The sequence below is a fragment of the Cherax quadricarinatus genome, chromosome 9, assembly GCF_038502225.1.
Source record: "Cherax quadricarinatus isolate ZL_2023a chromosome 9, ASM3850222v1, whole genome shotgun sequence".
Classification (NCBI taxonomy): Eukaryota; Metazoa; Arthropoda; class Malacostraca; order Decapoda; family Parastacidae; genus Cherax; species Cherax quadricarinatus.
Window position 1 is genome coordinate 7,823,703 of NC_091300.1, and position 21,426 is coordinate 7,845,128.

Consider the following 21,426-nt stretch of genomic DNA (forward strand, 5'->3'; position numbering starts at 1 on the left):
TCTGACCCAAAGCTGTTATACAGCCACATCAGGAAGAAAACAACCGTCAAGGACCAGGTAATCAGGCTAAGGAAGGAAGGAGGAGAGACAACAAGAAATGACCGTGAAGTATGTGAGGAACTCAACAAGAGATTCAAAGAAGTGTTCACAGAGGAGACAGAAGGGGCTCCAGAAAGACGGAGAGGTGGGGTACACCACCATGTGCTGGACACAGTACACACAACCGAGGAAGAAGTGAAGAGGCTTCTGAGTGAGCTAGATACCTCAAAGGCAATGGGGCCAGATAACATCTCTCCATGTGTCCCGAGAGAGGGAGCAGAGGCGCTATGTGTACCCCTAACAACAATATTCAATACATCTATCGAAACAGGGAGATTGCCTGAGGCATGGAAGACAGCAAATGTAGTCCCAATCTTTAAAAAAGGAGACAGACATGAAGCACTAAACTACAGACCAGTGTCACTGACATGTATAGCATGCAAAATCATGGAAAAGATTGTCAGGAGAAGAGTGGTGGAACATCTAGAAAGGAATGATCTCATCACCAGCAGCCAACATGGTTTCAGAGACGGGAAATCCTGTCACAAACCTACTGGAGTTCTATGACATGGTGACAGCAGTAAGACAAGAGAGAGAGGGGTGGGTAGATTGCATTTTCTTGGACTGCAAGAAGGCGTTTGACACAGTACCACACAAGAGATTAGTGCAAAAACTGGAGGACCAAGCAGGGATAACAGGGAAGGCACTGCAATGGATCAGGGAATACTTGTCAGGAAGACAGCAGCGAGTAATGGTACGTGGCGAGGTGTCAGAGTGGGCACCTGTGACCAGCGGGGTCCCACAGGGGTCAGTCCTAGGACCAGTGCTGCTTCTGGTATGTGTGAACGACATGACGGAAGGAATAAACTCCGAAGTGTCCCTATTTGCAGATGACGTGAAGTTGATGAGAAGAGTTCATTCGATCGAAGACCAGGCAGAACTACAAAGGGATCTGGACAGGCTGCAGACCTGGTCCAGCAACTGGCTCCTGGAGTTCAATCCCACCAAGTGCAAAGTCATGAGGATTGGGGAAGGGCAAAGAAGACCGCAGACGGAGTACAGTCTAGGGGGCCAGAGACTACAAACCTCACTCAAGGAAAAAGATCTTGGGGTGAGTATAACACCAGGCACATCTTCTGAAGCGCACATCAACCAAATAACTGCTGCAGCATATGGGCGCCTGGCAAACCTCAGAACAGCATTCCGACATCTTAATAAGGAATCGTTCAGGACCCTGTACACCGTGTACGTTAGGCCCATATTGGAGTATGCGGCACCAGTTTGGAACCCACACCTAGCCAAGCATGTAAAGAAACTAGAGAAAGTGCAAAGGTTTGCAACAAGACTAGTCCCAGAGTTAAGAGGTATGTCCTATGAGGAGAGGTTAAAGGAAATCAACCTGACGACACTGGAGGACAGGAGAGATAGGGGGGACATGATAACGACTTACAAAATACTGAGAGGAATTGACAAGGTGGACAAAGACAGGATGTTCCAGAGACTGGACACAGCAACACGGGGACACAGTTGGAAGCTGAAGACACAGATGAATCAAAGGGATGTTAGGAAGTATTTCTTCAGCCACAGAGTAGTCAGTAAGGGGAATAGTTTGGGAAGCGATGTAGTGGAGGCAGGATCCATACATAGCTTTAAGCAGAGGTACGATAAAGCTCATGGTTCAGGGAGAGTGACCTAGTAGCGACCAGTGAAGAGGCGGGGCCAGGAGCTTGGAATCGACCCCTGCAACCTCAACTAGGTGAGTACAACTAGGTGAGTACACACACACACACACACCGTGGCTTGTCTTGCATAGTTAAGATCGCCTGTCTGCGATTGTTTGCATATATATATATATATATATATATATATATATATATATATATATATATATATATATATATATATATATATATATATATATATATATATATATATATATATATATATATATATATATATATATATAATATAGGGAGGTAACACCTCTAGAACTGTCCTGGGGACCCTCATCCTCAGAGAAAAGAATAAACTTGCTTCAGAGAAAACTCAAGGTTCTCCCTGAAGCTGTTTAAGAATTTTCTCCTACCACCCCCTATATTTCAAGTATGTTTTATTTAAAGACAAAATACATTGGCCAAACATTCACAAAAATACAACAGAAAGGAAAACAACATAGGTAACTCAGAGCTACCTCTCGAATACTTCGTCCAGCTCCCCTGCGGTGGGCCGTGTGCCCAGAATGCTGCAGGCATTTCCTCTCTTGATCGCAACACTGCGTCTCTGAAAGAGGAAGTTGGTCGCCCTGTGGTTCTTGGTTTCTATGATGAGCTTTTCACCCAGCTCTTTGAGGAACTTTAGAGCACACTTGCCCCATGCTCCAAGGGTCTCCGACCCTATTGAAATGAAGTTATAGCAAGGGGGAAGGTCTTCATATTTTCGGATCTTCTGGGTCTCCCTGTGGCTTGCAGCTCCACCCCCTTCCACTACGGAGTATGCAAGTAGGTGTCTGCCAATGTAGCGGCACAAGTGTAGTCTCAGGCAATCTGCTTTCCATCCTTCCAGGGTAGCATAGTGGCTCCATCAGGACGCTTTTGACTTCCATCAGACTTCTGTACTTGGGGTTCCCGTTGAGCTGGGCAACGGGCTGTGGCGAGGCTTCTCTTTATGATGTCATTGACCTCCTCATGTCTGGCATACTTCCCTTCTGTTGTGTGACACACGAGACCATGAAGTCCGAATTGATCAGCTGTCGCCCTACCGCAAATACACCTATGTTCGGTGAGGATGGGGGCGGCTAGGAGAAGAGAACACCAATCCGAATGGCCTGTGGGTCGAGTCGAGTGCCCAAGGAGGAATTGGGAACAGCTAACAGGAAATCTCCTGAGTGTGGTGCCTTCACTGCCAGGAGACGAGCTTTGTCCTTTCCTGAAGCATTGGAGAGCATTGTGTTGGCGATTTTTTCCATGATCGGTTTGTCCCAGTGGGACTGTTTGTGCTCTTTGGGAGGAGCTGGTCTACTGGAGGAGTCTGTAAGGGTGTCCCACCGAATCGCTGCTTCAGTAAACCTGGGGTCTTGAGCTCCTACCACGTCTCTCAAGCATTCGGGAACTATCTTCTTGACTAATGCGCTGGAAGCCAAACACGAAGACAGAAAAGCAGGTAAAGCAACATGCGTTGCTTTGTGCACCCCTATACCTCCCAGTCGCACTGGGAGGGTTGCCTGATCCCATTGCTCATCCTCTAGTGACAGGTTCAGTGCCTTCTTAAAAGTTGATCTCAGGTGTGCGTCATATTCATCGAGTGTTGGGTTGTCAAAAGAGGGTGCACACCTCAGGAAGTGAGTCTTGGTATAGTAATACGCCTTGTGAGGAGATACAGAGCATCATGGGCATCAAGATCGCTTATTCTCTCCTCCATTCTCATCAGGTCATTCAATTTGTCCCTGAGGACAGTGTCGATGGCCTGGTGACCCAGCGGTGCTCCCAAGAGGGTACTGTTGGATGGAGTGGTAGTTGAGACTTCCGGGAGGATTCTTCGCACAGCATTGATTATTTCCTGGTTCGCTGTGATGATTTCACACTTGGAGGGATTGAGGATGAGCCCCAAGTCTTCTCCCTTTTTTTTTCACCAGTTGTAGGTTCCCCACCAGGGACTCTTCAGTACCTGCCAGAGTGCCGTCATCCAGGTACCAGATATTGAGCTCACTGCGTAGGCTGGAAGTTAGTTCTCTTACTGCCAAGCAGGAGAGAAGTGGAAGGAGTGGGTCACCCTGCTGAACACCCTCTGATGATTAAATTTCATGTTATATATATATATATATATATATATATATATATATATATATATATATATATATATATATATATATATATATATATATATATATATATATATATATATATATATATACATACATAACTAGATTACTGTACTAGGAAAAGAATTGCTAAATTTGATATATATATATATATATATATATATATATATATATATATATATATATATATATATATATATATATATATATATATATATATATATATATATATATATATATATATATATATATATATATATATATATATATATATATATATATATATATATATATATATATATATATATATATATCGGGATGCTAAAGCTGACCATGAGAGAAATGTCTCATTATAGTCTAAGACAAGTGTGATGTAAACTTGAGCTTTAAGAAGATGAACAGTTTACTGGGAGTTTCTTGATATTATGACAGAAGTGTTGTGGTCAAGTGTTCTGGCTAGCTGAAGTGTTCTGTTCAGGTAAAGTGTTCTGGTCAGGTTAAGTGTTCTGCTCAGATAAAGTGTTCTGGTCAGGTTAAGTGTTCTGGTCAGGTAAAGTGTTCTGGTCAGGTAAAGTGTTCTGGTCAGGTTAAGTGTTCTGGTCAGGTAAAGTGTTCTGGTCAGGTTAAGTGTTCTGGTCAGATAAAGTGTTCTGGTCAGGTTAAGTGTTCTGGTCAGATAAAGTGTTCTGGTCAGATTAAGTGTTCTGGTCAGATTAAGTGTTCTGGTCAGATTAAGTGTTCTGGTCAGGTTAAGTGCTCTGGTCAGGTAAAGTGTTTCAGTCTGGTCAGCTCCCGTTACCGCCGCGCCTGAATCAGAAAGAACATAACATAAACTCGTTAATAAATATTTAAATAGTAACGAGGATAGTATATGACTACTCTCCTGGATAGTGACACTATCAAAAAGTACCTGTGGTCGAGGCTCTTCTTGAAGACCACTGTCAACACTACCCAATGTTGGCAGAGAACCACTACACCTCTCCCAGGTCATCTCCAACTTCTCTTCCTTCTTTTCCCTTGTCCACTGCTCCCTCTTCACCCTCTCCCTCTTTCTTTCTTCTTTCTACTCTTTCCATTCTTCCTCTTCTTCTTTTTCTTTCTTCTCTACTCTTCCCTTCTCCCTACTCCTGACTTTATTTTCACATTCCTTGGTATCTTTCACTTTTCCTGTTATACCCTTTATGGGGGGACGTTTCCAGGCTTATATAATGGAAGAGGAAGAGTAAGAGGAGGAAGAGGAGGAGGAGGAGAAAGAGGAGGAGGGGAAGGAAGAGCAGGGACGAAAAATAACATTGAATGTTACCACATCCTAGATATATTCCTTGGGATCACACCTTGCCGTCCATACCCTACCAGACCTTACCCGACCATACCCTACCAGACCTTTCCCTTCCATACCCTACCAGACCTTGCCCGTCCATATACCCCACCAGACCTTGCCCGTCCATATACCCCACCAGACCTTGCCCGTCCATATACCCTACCAGACCTTGCCCGTCCATATACCCTACCAGACCTTGCCCGTCCATATACCCCACTAGACCTTGCCCGTCCATATACCCCACCAGACCTTGCCCGTCCATATACCCTACCAGACCTTGCACGTCAGGACAATACCAGACCTTTTTAAAGCAACACCAGACCTAGGTCAGGCCGCGCCTGACCTCGCCATCAGACCAGGTAGTGAAGACCACACCCATGGACCAGTTAACATAGAGCACAATACAGTGCCCTCGCGGTAAAACAACACGTACAACACCATACAGTGCCCTCGTGTTAAAACAACACGTACAACACCATACAGTGGCCTCGTATTAAAACAACACGTAAAACACCATACAGTGGCCACGTGTTAAAACAACACGTACAACACCATACAGTGGCCTCGTATTAAAACAACACGTACAACACCATACAGTGGCCTCGTGTTAAAACACGTACAACACCATACAGTGCCCTCGTGTTACAACAACACGTACAACACCATACAGTGCCCTTGTGTTAAAACAACACGTACAACACCATACAGTGGCCTCGTATTAAAACAACACGTAAAACACCATACAGTGACCACGTGTTAAAACAACACGTACAACACCATACAGTGGCCTCGTATTAAAACAACACGTACAACACCATACAGTGGCCTCGTGTTAAAACACGTACAACACCATACAGTGCCCTCGTGTTACAACAACACGTACAACACCATACAGTGCCCTCGTGTTAAAACAACACGTACAACACCATACAGTGGCCTCGTGTTAAAACAACACGTGCAACACCATACAGTGGCCTCGTATTACAACAACACGTACAACACCATACAGTGCCCTCGTGTTAAAACAACACGTACAACACCATACAGTGGCCTCGTGTTAAAACAACACGTACAACACCATACAGTGGCCTCGTGTTAAAACAACACGTACAACACCATACAGTGCCCTCGTGTTAAAACAACACGTACAACACCATACAGTGGCCTCGTGTTAAAACAACACGTACAACACCATACAGTGCCCTCGTGTTAAAACAACACGTACAACACCATACAGTGTCCTCGTGTTAAAACAACACGTACACCACCATACAGTGGCCTCGTGTTAAACAACACGTACAACACCATACAGTGCCCTCGTGTTAAAACAACACGTACAACACCATACAGTGGCCTCGTGTTAAACAACACGTACAACACCATACAGTGTCCTCGTGTTAAAACAACACGTACAACACCATACAGTGCCCTCGTGTTAAAACAACACGTACAACACCATACAGTGCCCTCGTGTTAAAACAACACGTACAACACCATACAGTGGCCTCGTGTTAAACAACACGTACAACACCATACAGTGTCCTCGTGTTAAAACAACACGTACAACACCATACAGTGTCCTTGTGTTAAAACAACACGTACAACACCATACAGTGTCCTTGTGTTAAAACAACACGTACAACACCATACAGTGGCCTCGTGTTAAAACAACACGTACAACACCATACAGTGGCCTCGTGTTAAAACAACACGTACAACACCATACAGTGTCCTCGTGTTAAAACAACACGTACAACACCATACAGTGGCCTCGTGTTAAAACAACACGTACAACACCATACAGTGGCCTCGTGTTAAAACAACACGTACAACACCATACAGTGGCCTCGTGTTAAACAACACGTACAACACCATACAGTGTCCTCGTGTTAAAACAACACGTACAACACCATACAGTGGCCTCGTGTTAAACAACACGTACAACACCATACAGTGTCCTCGTGTTAAAACAACACGTGCAACACTATACAGTGCCCTCGTGTTAAAACAACACGTACAACACCATACAGTGCCCTCGTGTTAAAACAACACGTACAACACCATACAGTGGCCTCGTGTTAAAACAACACGTACAACACCATACAGTGCCCTCGTGTTAAAACAACACGTACAACACCATACAGTGGCCTCGTGTTAAAACAACACGTACAACACCATACAGTGCCCTCGTGTTAAAACAACACGTACACCACCATACAGTGTCCTTGTGTTAAAACAACACGTACAACAGCATACAGTGGCCTCGTGTTAAACAACACGTACAACACCATACAGTGTCCTCGTGTTAAAACAACACGTACAACACCATACAGTGGCCTCGTGTTAAACAACACGTACAACACCATACAGTGTCCTCGTGTTAAAACAACACGTACAACACCATACAGTGTCCTCGTGTTAAAACAACACGTACACCACCATACAGTGTCCTCGTGTTAAAACAACACGTACACCACCATACAGTGGCCTCGTGTTAAACAACACGTACAACACCATACAGTGTCCTCGTGTTAAAACAACACGTACAACACCATACAGTGGCCTCGTGTTAAAACAACACGTACAACACCATACAGTGGCCTCGTGTTAAAACAACACGTGCAACACCATACAGTGTCCTCGTGTTAAAACAACACGTACACCACCATACAGTGTCCTCGTGTTAAAACAACACGTACACCACCATACAGTGGCCTCGTGTTAAAACAACACGTACAACACCATACAGTGTCCTTGTGTTAAAACAACACGTACAACACCATACAGTGTCCTTGTGTTAAAACAACACGTACAACACCATACAGTGGCCTCGTGTTAAAACAACACGTGCAACACCATACAGTGTCCTCGTGTTAAAACAACACGTACAACAGCATACAGTGGCCTCGTGTTAAAACAACACGTACAGTAACAAAAGTTATAATAGTACTGCTAATTGTCAGGTGACTTTTAATTAGTGTCTGAGTTATTTATGAGACGTCTGGATATATATATATATATATATATATATATATATATATATATATATATATATATATATATATATATATATATATATATATATATATATATATATATATATATATATATATATATATATATATATATATATATATTATTTATTCTGCTGAGGATATTAATGAGAGAGAGAGAGAGGAAGGAAGGAAGGATGGTGCTAGAGTGATGATGGGTCTGTGAATGGTAAGAATGATAGTGATGGGTTATTCATTGGTGGGAATGGGTCACTGAATGATAGGAATAGGTCTCTGAATGATAAAAATTGGACTGTTATTGATATGAATGGTTCTACGAATGATAGGATGGGATTGGGCTTCTAATGGATACCAGTGGTACTGCGAATGATAGGAATAGGTTTCTGAATGTTAAAAATAAGCCTCTGATTAGGTCCCTAAATGAAAAATATTGGTCTCTTACGGATATAAATAGTTCTCTGAATGACAAGAATGGGACTTTGAATGATAGGAATGGGACTCTGAATGATAGGATTGGGACTCTGAATGATAGGAATGGGACTCTGAATGATAAGAATGGGACTCTGAATGATAGGATTGGGACTCTGAATGATAGGAATGGGACTCTGAATGATAAGAATGGGACTCTGAATGATAGGAATGGGACTCTGAATGATAAGAAAGGGACTCTGAATGAGAGGAATGGGACTCTGAATGATAGGAATGGGACTCTGAGTGAGAGGAATGGAACTCTGAATGATAAGAATGGGACTCTGAATGAGAGGAATGGAACTCTGAATGATAAGAATGGGACTCTGAATGAGAGGAATGGGACTCTGAATGATAAGAATGGGACTCTGAATGAGAGGAATGGAACTCTGAATGATAAGAATGGGACTCTGAATGAGAGGAATGGAACTCTGAATGATAAGAATGGGACTCTGAATGAGAGGAATGGGACTCTGAATGATAAGAATGGGACTCTGAATGAGAGGAATGGGACTCTGAATGATAGGATTGGGACTCTGAATGAGAGGAATGGAACTCTGAATGATAAGAATGGGACTCTGAATGAGAGGAATGGAACTCTGAATGATAAGAATGGGACTCTGAATGAGAGAAATGGGACTCTGAATGATAAGAATGGGACTCTGAATGAGAGGAATGGGACTCTGAGTGATAAGAATGGGACTCTGTATGAGAGGAATGGGACTCTGAATGATAAGAATGGGACTCTGAATGAGAGGAATGGAACTCTGAATGATATGAATGGGACTCTGAATGAGAGAAATGGGACTCTGAATGATAAGAATGGGACTCTGAATGATAAGAATGGGACTCTGAATGAGAGGAATGGTGTCTGAATGATAGGAATTTGTCTCTGAATAATGAAAATGTGTATCTTATTATTGTTTTTGGTTCTTTGAATGATAGGAATAGGTCTATGAAGGACATGAGAGGTTCTTGGAATGGTGACAGCAAGACAGAATGTTTGGAAAATGATGGGAAAGTGACGAAACGGTGATGAATATGAACCCCTCAGTGAAGGTGATTATCATGGAGGGAAGTACAGAACCACAGTGTAAGTTAGTGGCGAAGGTACACACACACACAGGCGGGGCCAGGAGCTTGGACTCGACCCCTGCAACCTCAACTAGGTGAGTACAACTAGGTAAGTACACACACCTAGGTGTAAACATTACGCCTAGGGTGTCGCTGGAGGCACATTAAACATTACAGTGCCAGCGTTCTACGCCAGAGTAACACAATTAAATTCTTGAAAAATCTCAACAAAGAAGTCTACAAAGCAGCGGTCATGCAAGTCCGAGCCTCGAACACGCAGCACCAGCTTAGAACCCCAGCATAGCATATCGAAAAAGAAACCAGGAAAAAGTACAGAACTTTGCAACTAGGTAAGTGTGTGTGAAGTGTTAAACTAGAGTGGTGAAGGCTCGATCATTCGTTTGGTAGTGGCGAGGCAGACATGCTCCCTGCCGCAAAAAGAACATAATCTTACTTCTGTGGAAGGCCGAGGAATATAGGAGATAGGATCACAACGTACAAAATGCTCCAATATATATGGAATGTAGAAAAATTGAGTAATCGCCACCACGACAGCGACAAATACGAAGAACACAGCTGGAAACTAAAGAACCAGAGGATAGTTATCAAGTGTTGAAAGCAAGTAGAGAACACAATAGATCCCAGGAGCCTTGAGTGTTCAGGAAAACAAACAGAATAGAAAAAGTTAATTTCAGACAACATGAAATTAATAGACTGACGCAGTAGCAGTTGCTGATCAACAGGGAACATTAGGACGTGTTTCCTCAAGGTACCTACTGTCTATGTTAACCCATCAGCAAATGGGTACCTGGGTGTTAGTCGACTGGTGTGAGTCGCATCCTGGGACAAAAACTGACTTAATTCGCCCGAAATACTCTGTATAACAAGCGGCTTTCTGTATGGTAGTATGTCACTGATATCAGCAAGGTCTGTATACCTTGTATATATACTTGTAGAATAAAGATATTATTATTATTAATTATCTAGCTCAGACTGCTGTTTAGGGAGAGAGAGAGAGAGAGAGAGAGAGAGAGAGAGAGAGAGAGAGAGAGAGAGAGAGAGAGAGAGAGAGAGAGAGAGAGAGAGAGAGAGAGAGAGAGAGAGATTGCTATTTACTATGTATATGAAGTACTGACCTTGGTGTCTTAGGTAGGCGTGGCGGAGCTGCTATAAAGGCCAGACTAAGGTGTCTCACAACATACCTCCGTAGTGAGACAGTATATAAAATGTGTGTCAAAATATACTTTATTTGCCAGCATATCTATGGGGTCGAAGTATATCAGGGGAGATTATATTTACAGGTGAAATATGCAGGCAATGGAGGGGCATGGGAAGGGGGAAGAGTGGGGAAGGGGAATGGGGAGAGAGGAAGACAGGATAATAAAGCGTCATTACTGCTAGAAATGGTTTGACCTGATGTCCTCCGCAACACCGGTTGACCTTCTAGTTCCCCCAGCACTAGACTCTACTCGCATCTAGTTCCGCCGCTCCTAGAAAACCAGCAACACCGGTTGTATGCTTTTTTCCCCCTAGCACTTTGCCTCTAGCCTCCCCAGCGCCAGAAACACCTAGCAGCTCTGTTTTCTGCCCTCAGCACCCAATACCCAAGCATTCCATACCTTGCAGAAAGCCTTGCAAAGTTCCTTCTTAACCTCTCATAATCTGAACGATTTCAGAATGCTATTTTGCTATTATTATTATTATTATTATTATTATTATTATTATTATTATTATTATTATTATTATTATTATTATTATTATTATTATTATTATTATTATTATTATAAATACGGGCTAATTTCTCATGGGTTATTCAGGTACGTATTGTGTTTTACTTCTGACCAAGTCCAGGGCCGGGTTTTTTTTAGGTGATTTTTAGAAGAACCGACAACAGAGAACAAAGTTCAAATGTTTTCTAAGAGCCGGAGAGCTGCGGAGAGTGAGTGCGGGGTGAACGTTTTCTTTTGGTTATGGTTGCGAGTTGAGACTCGAAGCTGGCACTGAGAGTCTCTCGTCCTCGTTCTCGGGAATCGTTCTCGAATTAATACTCTTTGACTCGTTTTTTTGTGTGTATTTTTGTATATTTGTCTCGCATTCATCAAGAATCAGAAGTCGATCTATTTATTCTGGATCTTGTTAATATTACTCCAGCTTCACATAACCTGAGGACACGGGGACAGCGCACGTAGCGCAGACTCACTGCGCATCCTAAGGCGCTTAATAGTCTTTGCTGCTCCAGGGTGGTGTGTGTACCCAGCAAAGTCCTACGTAAGCAAGGAGGAGGAGAAGGAGGGGATGAACCAGCCATCCCATCCCCTCCCGTCCCTCCCATGAACTTCACAGCTGGTGTTTTGTCTTTTCGCTCTGTTCATCCCTGTTTGTCTGCACGCAATGTGTTCACAGCCTTCGTCTACTGCCATTGACACCCACCCTAGTCATCTTTTATATCTACTTGTAGCCACTCCTCCTCAACATCACTTGCTAGCCACACAATCATCACCACCACTGCCTCTACACCATCAATACCAACATCCACACTACCATCATCACAAATACCAGCATCACCACCTTCACAACCACTCTCACCATCACTATCCCCACCAGCAAGATACGTGATCCACATCTAGATCCCTCCCACCTCCCACCTCCCACCTGACAGGTTATTGTCTTTCCCAAGGACGACCCCGGGAGCACCACTGTCCTAGGGCTCTACCTTCCCCTCCTTCCCGTTGTCCTTATATTTCATACTATTTTACTTTGCTTCACTCGTACAATTCACTTCATCCTTATTGGATCTGTATTTGTATTTCTCTCTGGTAAGTCTGGCTTCGAGAGTAGTTTCTATGTTGCTGTTACCAGACGGAGGACCGAGCCTCCACCACTAAAAAGAAATAAAAGGTAATAATTCTACACTGCCTAATACGAAGCTAACACCTTCCAGAGAGACTTGAACCGTGAACAGTTGGGTTGCTAGCTCCTCCTTCTCCTCCGTCTTGCCTGGTTCCTCAAGGACCATCCCGGACCTTGGTATTACGGTACCCCAGCTCTCCTGACCTTGCCACGACACCTCGTCCAGCCGGGCAGGCCTCCTGACACGGCGCTCCAGTTGCGTGTTCTTGCTTTTACCACATTCTTCTATACGCTCGAGTACTTGACGATATTTGTTTTTGATGGGCGATAATGAAAAACTTTGGCGTATTAGTCTACAAGACTCACATGTAACACTTGGATATCTTTCTATGAGAGACGTTTCGCTCACTAGGGGATTTATCAACCTCATACAGACATGAAAAAGGATTATATAAGGAACCAGAAAAGTGGAAGTAATGGAGCGATGAAGAAGTAACAGTAAAAGTGGCCAGATAAGTGTGGACGGGGCTAGGTAGCAGAGATAATACATTTGGTGGCTGTGTCTTGTCATTTTAAGATTAGTCGAGCCAGAACTTTAGAGATATTGAAACTTTCCATATTTGTACCACTCATAGATTATTCTATACATCCACATATCTGAGGTATTCTTCATTTATGCTCATTTTGGCGTCATTCCAGTTCATAGTGTGTAAGTGAGAGTTCGTCTGTATAACATACATGCTGGTAATGTTGCCTCTCCTACGTTTATATCTGCGTTCACCGATTGTGGTGTCCGATCATGTAGAAGTCTTCCCAGTGTGAACCCTCCAGCAACCTTCACAAGGGATCAGGTGAACACCCACGAGGGATTGTGTAATTTCTGGTCTCTGATAAGATCATTGATGATGGTAGAGACAGTAGCAGAGACTTCGATCGTACCCAGAACTAAACTATGATAAATTCCTGGGGTATGCTGTTTAGCAGCGTAGTACTACATGTCTGGGCACCAGACTTGTAGTACTACACAAGCACACAAGACGGAAAGGCATGAATCAGTGTAATAAATATACACAGGAGCTGCTGGTATAGACGCATGGATTGGAACGACGCCAAAAATGATCATAGAGTAAAAACTCCAGAAACGCAGGTATTTAGAGTAGTCTACGATTGTTACAAAATAAAAAAAAATAAGTATTTCTAAAACTCTGCCTTGACTGACCTTACTGGATAATACATAAGCTACATCTTCCCTAACAAGCTCCAGTCATTTCTACGATACCACTACTACTCCACCGTCGCTCAGAGGAGGTCCCTTGACGCTGGCGAGGGAATCTAGGGAACTGGATCTGTGCTCTAGTTCCCTGAATTAAGCCTGAATACCTTCCATCCCCCCCACATGCGCGGTATAATCCCACGGGTTTAGCGCTCCCCATAATAAATAATAATAATAATAATAATAATAATAATAATAATAATAATAATAATAATAATAATAATAATACTCTACCGAGCTAATATTTCCTCCTTTCCGGTTTCCCTACATATATGTCTCGTTTCTGATGTGTTTGTATTAAATTCCCTGCTGGGCGAAACGTCACTAAATTAAGATACCCGGGTGTTGAACATGTGCTTTGTTTGTCAACTTGTTGGTATTATATAACTATGATCAGGTTACTGTACTCTCCCAACATAGGGAATACTTTTGAAGTTGATATCCCTTATCATCTTCACTTCCAGTAATTAAAACCCATGTTTCTTTATCTCCCTTTTTTTCCCCACCTTTTTCCTTTTGTTCCTTTTCCTGTCCATCCCTGTCTCCCTCTCCCTCTGTTTCCTCTCCGTCTCTATGTCTATTTCCCTCTCCCACTGTTTCCTCTCTGTCTCTGTCTTTCTGTTTGTCTGTCTCTCTCTCCGTCTGTGTCTCTGTCTCTCTGTCTCTGTCTCTGAAAGGATTATCGTGTCACTATTTCTAGTTGTCCACAGAATGTATTTGGAATTTTTTAACCACATATTCTTGGTCTATACAAAAATGATTTCTGCTAATCCTTCCAATCATGTCATGTCTCTTACTTATCCCAGGAACCTGAACCATTATTAAATACATGAGTGGATGTGGGTGGGTGTGAGTTAGACCTGATAGCTTGTGCTACCAGGTCGGTTGCCGTGTTCCTCCCTTAAGTCAATGTGACCTGACCTGACTAGGTTGGGTGCATTGGCTTAAGCCGGTAGGAGACTTGGACCTGCCTCGCATGGGCCAGTAGGCCTTCTGCAGTGTTCCTTCGTTCTTATGTTCTTATGTTCTTATTGGTGAGAGGTGAACATCTCGGCAGCATCACTTGGCTTCAGTCAGGACTTAGCTATCAAGATAATGTTAGATTTAATTAACTTTGATGAATGTGGCTACTGGAGACCAACGATCAGGGACTGAGCACCTCAAACACACACACACACACACACACACACACACACACACACACACACACACACACAGGTGGAAGTTGAAGACACAGATGAATCACAGGGATGTTAGGAAGTATTTCTTCAGCCACAGAGTAGTCAGGAAGTGGAATAGTTTGGGAAGCGATGTAGTGGAGGCAGGATCCATACATAGCTTTAAGCAGAGGTATGATAAAGCTCACGGTTCAGGGAGAGTGATCTAGTAGCGACCAGTGAAGAGGCGGGGCCAGGAGCTTGGACTCGAACCCTGAAACCTCAACTAGGTGAGTGCAACTAGGTGAGTACACACACACACATGCACACATACATGCACACACATACTCACGCATCCGTTTCGAGTGCGTTCCAGGAGGCGGGAGAATGTGTCGCAGGATCTAATCTCGGCTGGCCGTAATTTGATATATATATGTCGTGCCGAATAGGTAAAACTTTCGATCTTGGCTTAAATAGCAACGCTCATCTTGCCATATAGGACAAGTGAAAATTTGTGTATGGAAAAACTTCTCCAAAATCATTCTGAACCTAACGATAAAAATATATTTGATTGTGTTTATTTAGTACTAAATTATTGTAAACGTATTTAAAATATATTTAGTTGGGTTAGGCTAAAATAAACTGCTCTTGTTATAATAAGGTTAAGTAAGTTTTCTAAGATTCTTTTGGTGCAAAATTAAAAATTTCAGAAAGGACTTAATTTTAAATGAGTTCTTGCTAATTAGCAAAAGACTTGGCAGACGATGCAACATCCCCCCAATGAAAAGCAGGGGTGTCACTAGCACGTTAAGAGACCATACAATAAGTGTCAGGGGCCCGAGACTGTTCAACTGCCTCCCAGCATACATAAGGGGGATTACCAACAGACCCCTGGCAGTCTTCAAGCTGGCACTGGACAAGCACCTAAAGTCGGTTCCTGATCAGCCGGGCTGTGGCTCGTACGTTGGTTTGCGTGCAGCCAGCAGTAACAGCCTGGTTGATCAGGCTCTGATCCACCAGGAGGCCTGGTCACAGACCGGGCCGCGGGGGCGTTGACCCCCAGAACTCTCTCCAGGTAAACTCCAGGTAATTGACCAGTTTTACATATTCGGCACGATATATATATATATATATATATATATATATATATATATATATATATATATATATATATATATATATATATATATATATATATATATATATATATATATATATATTGCAAACAATAAATGAAAATTAAATAAATCTAAAGCATAATAATAAAATAACGTAATGATTTACACAGCGATTCCAAGATTACAGGGTGAAGCCAGCTCGGTGCCAGACCCTGACGTAGTGCCGGGAGCAGCCACGGACCCAGCTGCACCAGACACTCCTTACCACACTGACAGTGTATATGCACTCAGAGTTCTAATTTTCAGGACATATACGATCTTGTTTGATATCATACAATCTTCTCAAAGATCGGTGCACTTAAAACAGAAAAAAATGGAAGAAGAAACCTGAAGTGTGAGCAACTGGGAGTACGTACGACAGCCTGGTCATGGACGGAGTCTGTTGATATCCGTGTTTTTTGGTGTCATCGTCCCAGTATTAGATGGCTCAGCGTTGGATTTCCGTTATTTACCGCCAGCCGCGTGTATAGATTAATGTTGTTAGCACTGAGAATGTTTTTATACATCCCGGGAACCTTGTACAGAGCATCAGTTGCCACTCTAACGATACCCAAACCAAAGTTGGTCAGAGAGCTTGGTCACATACTGCAAGCGACGAATGGTTGTGTTGGAGATCCACGATGTGACAAGAGAAGGTATTTGTTTAGTAGTCAACATCGCCCTGAGGTAAGGCGTCTTGTTTAATGACGGCAGGTACCTAGTACAGGGCTGGCCGGTGTCTCTTCTCCCAGTCAGGGTCAACTAGTCAGTTCTTCGTCTCGTTCTCTTTCTGTTTTTTTTAGTGAAACTATCGTTAAATAAAAAAAAATGGGTGCTGAGGAACAACGTGTCCATCCCGTTTAGAACGTTGCTTTTCCTCCCCTCCTTGTGAAGTTCCGACTATTCATGTTTGCTTATTCTCCAACTTTACTCTCGCTCATTCTTAAACAATTCTAGGTTCATTCTTATGGCACTGTAGTATATATTGATGATTCTAGAGCCTCATATGGTGTCTGGTATCCAGACAATCCAAGGTCATTTACTAGAGTAGACCATTATTTTCACAGCAGATATATATATTTCTCAGTGCTGTCATACCCATTGCGACTTTGTCCTCCTCGTCATTCGCAGTCGTTTCGGACTCTTAGACTACGTTACTGCTCTGAAGTCGCTTTTCTAGTAAACGTAAAATAATGTAGTAATTTGCTGGGTCCCTGGACACACTGACGTTCGGGGCAATGAGCATGCAGACTCAGCCGCTCGGTCAGTTATTCGGGAAACTCGAAATTCCACAGAGGAATTCTTTTCTCGGACTTTTTTTCTTTACTCTCTCACCTCCTCCGCAACATCTGTCAACAACACTGATCCGAGATGGACCACAAGAAACTGTGGTCTAGAATTCTGTTCATCTTTCCATTACTCCGTTGGGAGATTGTATTCTTCTCACGCATAGTACATATCGGACACACGAGACTCACTCGCTGATACCACATGGAGAACCGACCAGCACTTCTCTGTGTGGACTGTCAGATTGCACTGTTAGTCCATCATGTCTTACTAGATTGTCCTGTCTATCAGCATGTCCCTGTATGCAACGTTGTATGATCTTAACGGGTTTAAGGCTTCAATTGACTATAATGACAGCAGCAGCAATTGTTTCTAGAGTAAATCGCTTACTATTAGATGGGAGGAATTATATAAGACTCTTATTATGTATTCGATGCACCACCAAGCTTCGTGGCTGATGCAGGAGCAGACGGGTGTGAGACGTAAATGTGGATACACCAGACGTGGAATCGTATTGCATACAGCACATTATTAAGCTGGTGAGCTGGTACAGGAGTAGCTGGGTGGGTGACACCGCAAGCAATTTCGCGAGTTGTGGCATACCCTTGTATAAAGCACGTCACTAAGCTGGTAAGCTGGTACAGGGGTAGCTGGGCGTGTGCCGCAAAAAGTTAGTTGAGCAGATCTGATGTCCTCTTGGTCTGATCGGATAGTAACTCTATGAAAGTTGATTCTGCTTGACCAGTTCCTTATTAACACATCAGGTGTCGTCTTGATGTCCTTCATTAGCAGTTGAAGCATTGCTTTGCTGCCTGAGAGCGGTCTCATATTCGTTGTACGTGAAAGCAATAAACAGTACATACCGCGTCAAGAGTACGGTAGAGTTGTTATTGGAAGAGCTATTGGTAAGATAGAAATTTGGATTGCAGAGGAAGAGGGAAAACTTAAGAAAAGTAGAGGAAGGGTTTGAGTGCGGCCAGCAGTAACAGCCTGGTTGAACACACCCTGATCCACCATGAGGCCTGGTCTTAGACCGAGCCGAGGGGGCGTTGACCCCCGAAACCCTCTCCAGGTAAACTCCAGGTATTGAAACATATAAAGATAAGGAACCGTTCGTCATATTTATGGATTTAGAAAAGGTATATGATAGAGTGAAAAATGGATTAACATAACAGATGTATCAAGTGCATGCAACTGGCAGTACGTTATTACAAGAAGCGAAGAGGGAAGGAATGTGTACTTGTCAGGTTTAAAATTGTTTGCCTTAAATTAAGCATATTTTTTTATAATATAGTTTGATACTCTCGTTTTATATTTGCTAGTCTGATGTTGTCTAAAGCGATATTGAGCACTTGTGTTGAACTGCAATGTTCTGGCTGTGTTACTCTTGTATCTCCGCTGACGCAGCAACAAGCTATGTATGGGTCGAGCCCATGTGGGTGGCTGGACACATGTGGGTGTGTAGCCATGAACCCTGTCACCATGTAAACCTGTGTGTGTGTGAGTGTCATTCCATTAATAATCGCCACCAGTACCTCTGCTACCATCACCCCTCCACTACCACCATCACTCCACCAGTACCACCATAACCCCACCACTACCACCATCACCCCAGCACTACCACCATAACCCCACCACTACCACCATCACCCCACCACTACCACCATAACCCCACCACTACCACCATAACCCCACCACTACCACCATCACCCCACCACTACCACCATCACCCCCCACTACTACCATCACTCCATCACAGTCACCATCACTCCACCACAATTATTCCTTCCATTTACTGTCATTAACCATTCTTGGTAGAGTTCTCGACGTATACACTGGCGGACGGAGGACAGCACCTGCACGGGTCAGAGCGCCGAATGGCCCACACGGGTTTAACACTAATCTAGATTTTCAAACTAGACTTTTTTGTTATATACAAATTAGAAAATGAAAACTGGTTCAACAACACTTTATGAAAAAGATATAAATATTCATAAATAATAATAATTATCATTATTATTCAATATTTACAATATTTTTAATGAATAACTCATAATTTCTGTCTTCCACACACACACACATACACACAACGGAGAGGCGAGGCCAGGAGCTATGACTCGATTCCTGCAACCACAATAAGGTGAATTAGGTGAGTACACGCAACAGTCAAGTATTTATCGACAAGTGCCTTTGACAACTGGTTGTTAACTAACTAATACACACTTCTTATCCGCCTTGTTGATCCCAGAAGACACGTCCTACCCACCTTGTTTGTCCCAGGACACATATCCTATCCATCCTGTTCGTCCAGCACCGCGTCCTACCCACCTGTTGGACCCAGATATCCTCAAACACCAACACAAGACTCACCCAGGTCCGACCCATGCCGCAACCTTGAGAACACTGAGTCTGGGCCTTGGCATACACATTGGATTTATACCCCGAGTACGTCATCTTCGACTCGTTGCCACATGTCTGCAACGAACGCAATGCCTTGCATATATATATATATATATATATATATATATATATATATATATATATATATATATATATATATATATATATATATATATATATATACCAATAGGAATATTTTATTTCATAATATGGTACCGAAGATTTAAGAGATACATTGTTGATATAAAGGTGGTATATACGGTACATGTTATTACGTGTGTATCACCGATTATAAGGCGAAAATCTCATCCAGCTCCTCAGACCTGGGGCGTGTGCCCAAAATACAGCAGGCATTACCCCCTTTGAACAGCCGCACTGAGCCGCTGGAACAGAAAACTAGCTGCCCTGGGATCCCTAGTTACCCTGATGAGTCTTTTTCCCAGCTCCTTAAGGAATTTAGATGCATTCTTTCCCCATGAGCCAAGGGTCTCTGAGCCTATGGGAACAAACATATAATGAAAGGCAAGTTCTCCATATTTTCTAGACTTTTGGGACTCCCTGAAGCTGGCAGCTGACCCTCCTTCCTCCCTGGTGTATTGGAGATAGGTATCAGCCAAGGTAAATGCACATGTGTAGTCCCACACCACCTGCTTCCCATCTGTCCAGGCTTGAAGGGTGATACCATCTGGACGCTTCTGGCTGCCATCAGATCTGCATAGCTGGGGTGGCTCCCTTACTGCTGGGCATCCGGCTGTTGTGAGGCTCCTCTTGATAATGTTATTAACCTCCTCATGTCTTGCAATCTTTCCCTCGGATTTACGGCACACAAGACCATGGTACCCGAATCGGTCTGCTGCTGCACTGCCACAAATACACCTGTGTTCGGCGAGAATAGGGGCGGCAAGTCGAAGGGCAACACCAATGCGGATGGTCTGTGGGTCGAGGCGTGTGCTAAGGCTGGAGTTGGGAACAGTCAACAGAAAGTCCCCTGCATGAGGGGCTCTCACTGCCAGGAGGCGGGTTCTGTCCTTCCCTGGCACACTCTGAAGCATTGTTGAGGCTATATTTTTCACTAATGGACCATCCCAGTGCGATTGTTTGTAGTTGTTGGGGAGAGCAGGTCTGGTTTCAGAGCCCATTAGATTATCCCAGATCATGGCTCCGTCAATGAACTTTTAGTCCTACTGAATTCTAATGGATAATTGGACAAGGATACTGACTACTTGTTACGAAAACCCAGTAACAGGCTGGATGCTAGAAGGGCAGTCCTTTCTAGTATTCACTGGAGATCTCTAAGCTTTTAGAATCGCGTTTTTTGTAACAGTGTGTGTGTGTGTGTGTGTGTGTGTGTGTGTGTGTGTGTACTCACTCACCTATTTGTACTCACCTATTTGTGGTTGCAGGGGTCGAGTCCTAGCTCCTGGCCCCGCCTCTTCACCGGTTGCTACTAGGCCCTCTCTCTCCCCGCTCCATGAGCTTTATCAAACCTCGTCTTAAAACTGTGTATGGTTCCTGCCTCCACTACGTCATTTTCTAGGCTATTCCACTGCCTTACAACTCTATGACTGA

The 21,426-nt window shown here is 43.4% G+C and overlaps 1 protein-coding gene across 2 annotated transcripts in view; it reads right to left on the reverse strand.

The window, feature by feature from the left end:
- LOC128686176 (uncharacterized) overlaps window positions 1-19,859 on the reverse strand; it is a 38,663-nt gene extending 18,804 nt beyond the window's left edge. The window contains exon 1 of one of the 2 annotated variants that reach the window (XM_070083198.1): window positions 19,724-19,759. In XM_070083198.1, coding sequence (XP_069939299.1) covers window positions 19,724-19,744 — 21 coding nt within the window. In that variant the 5' untranslated portion in view covers window positions 19,745-19,759. Of the gene's footprint in view, window positions 1-19,723; window positions 19,760-19,827 lie in introns of those variants that run through there. The other variant, XM_053772957.2, reaches the window with a different exon arrangement.
- Window positions 19,860-21,426: the final 1,567 nt, after the last annotated feature.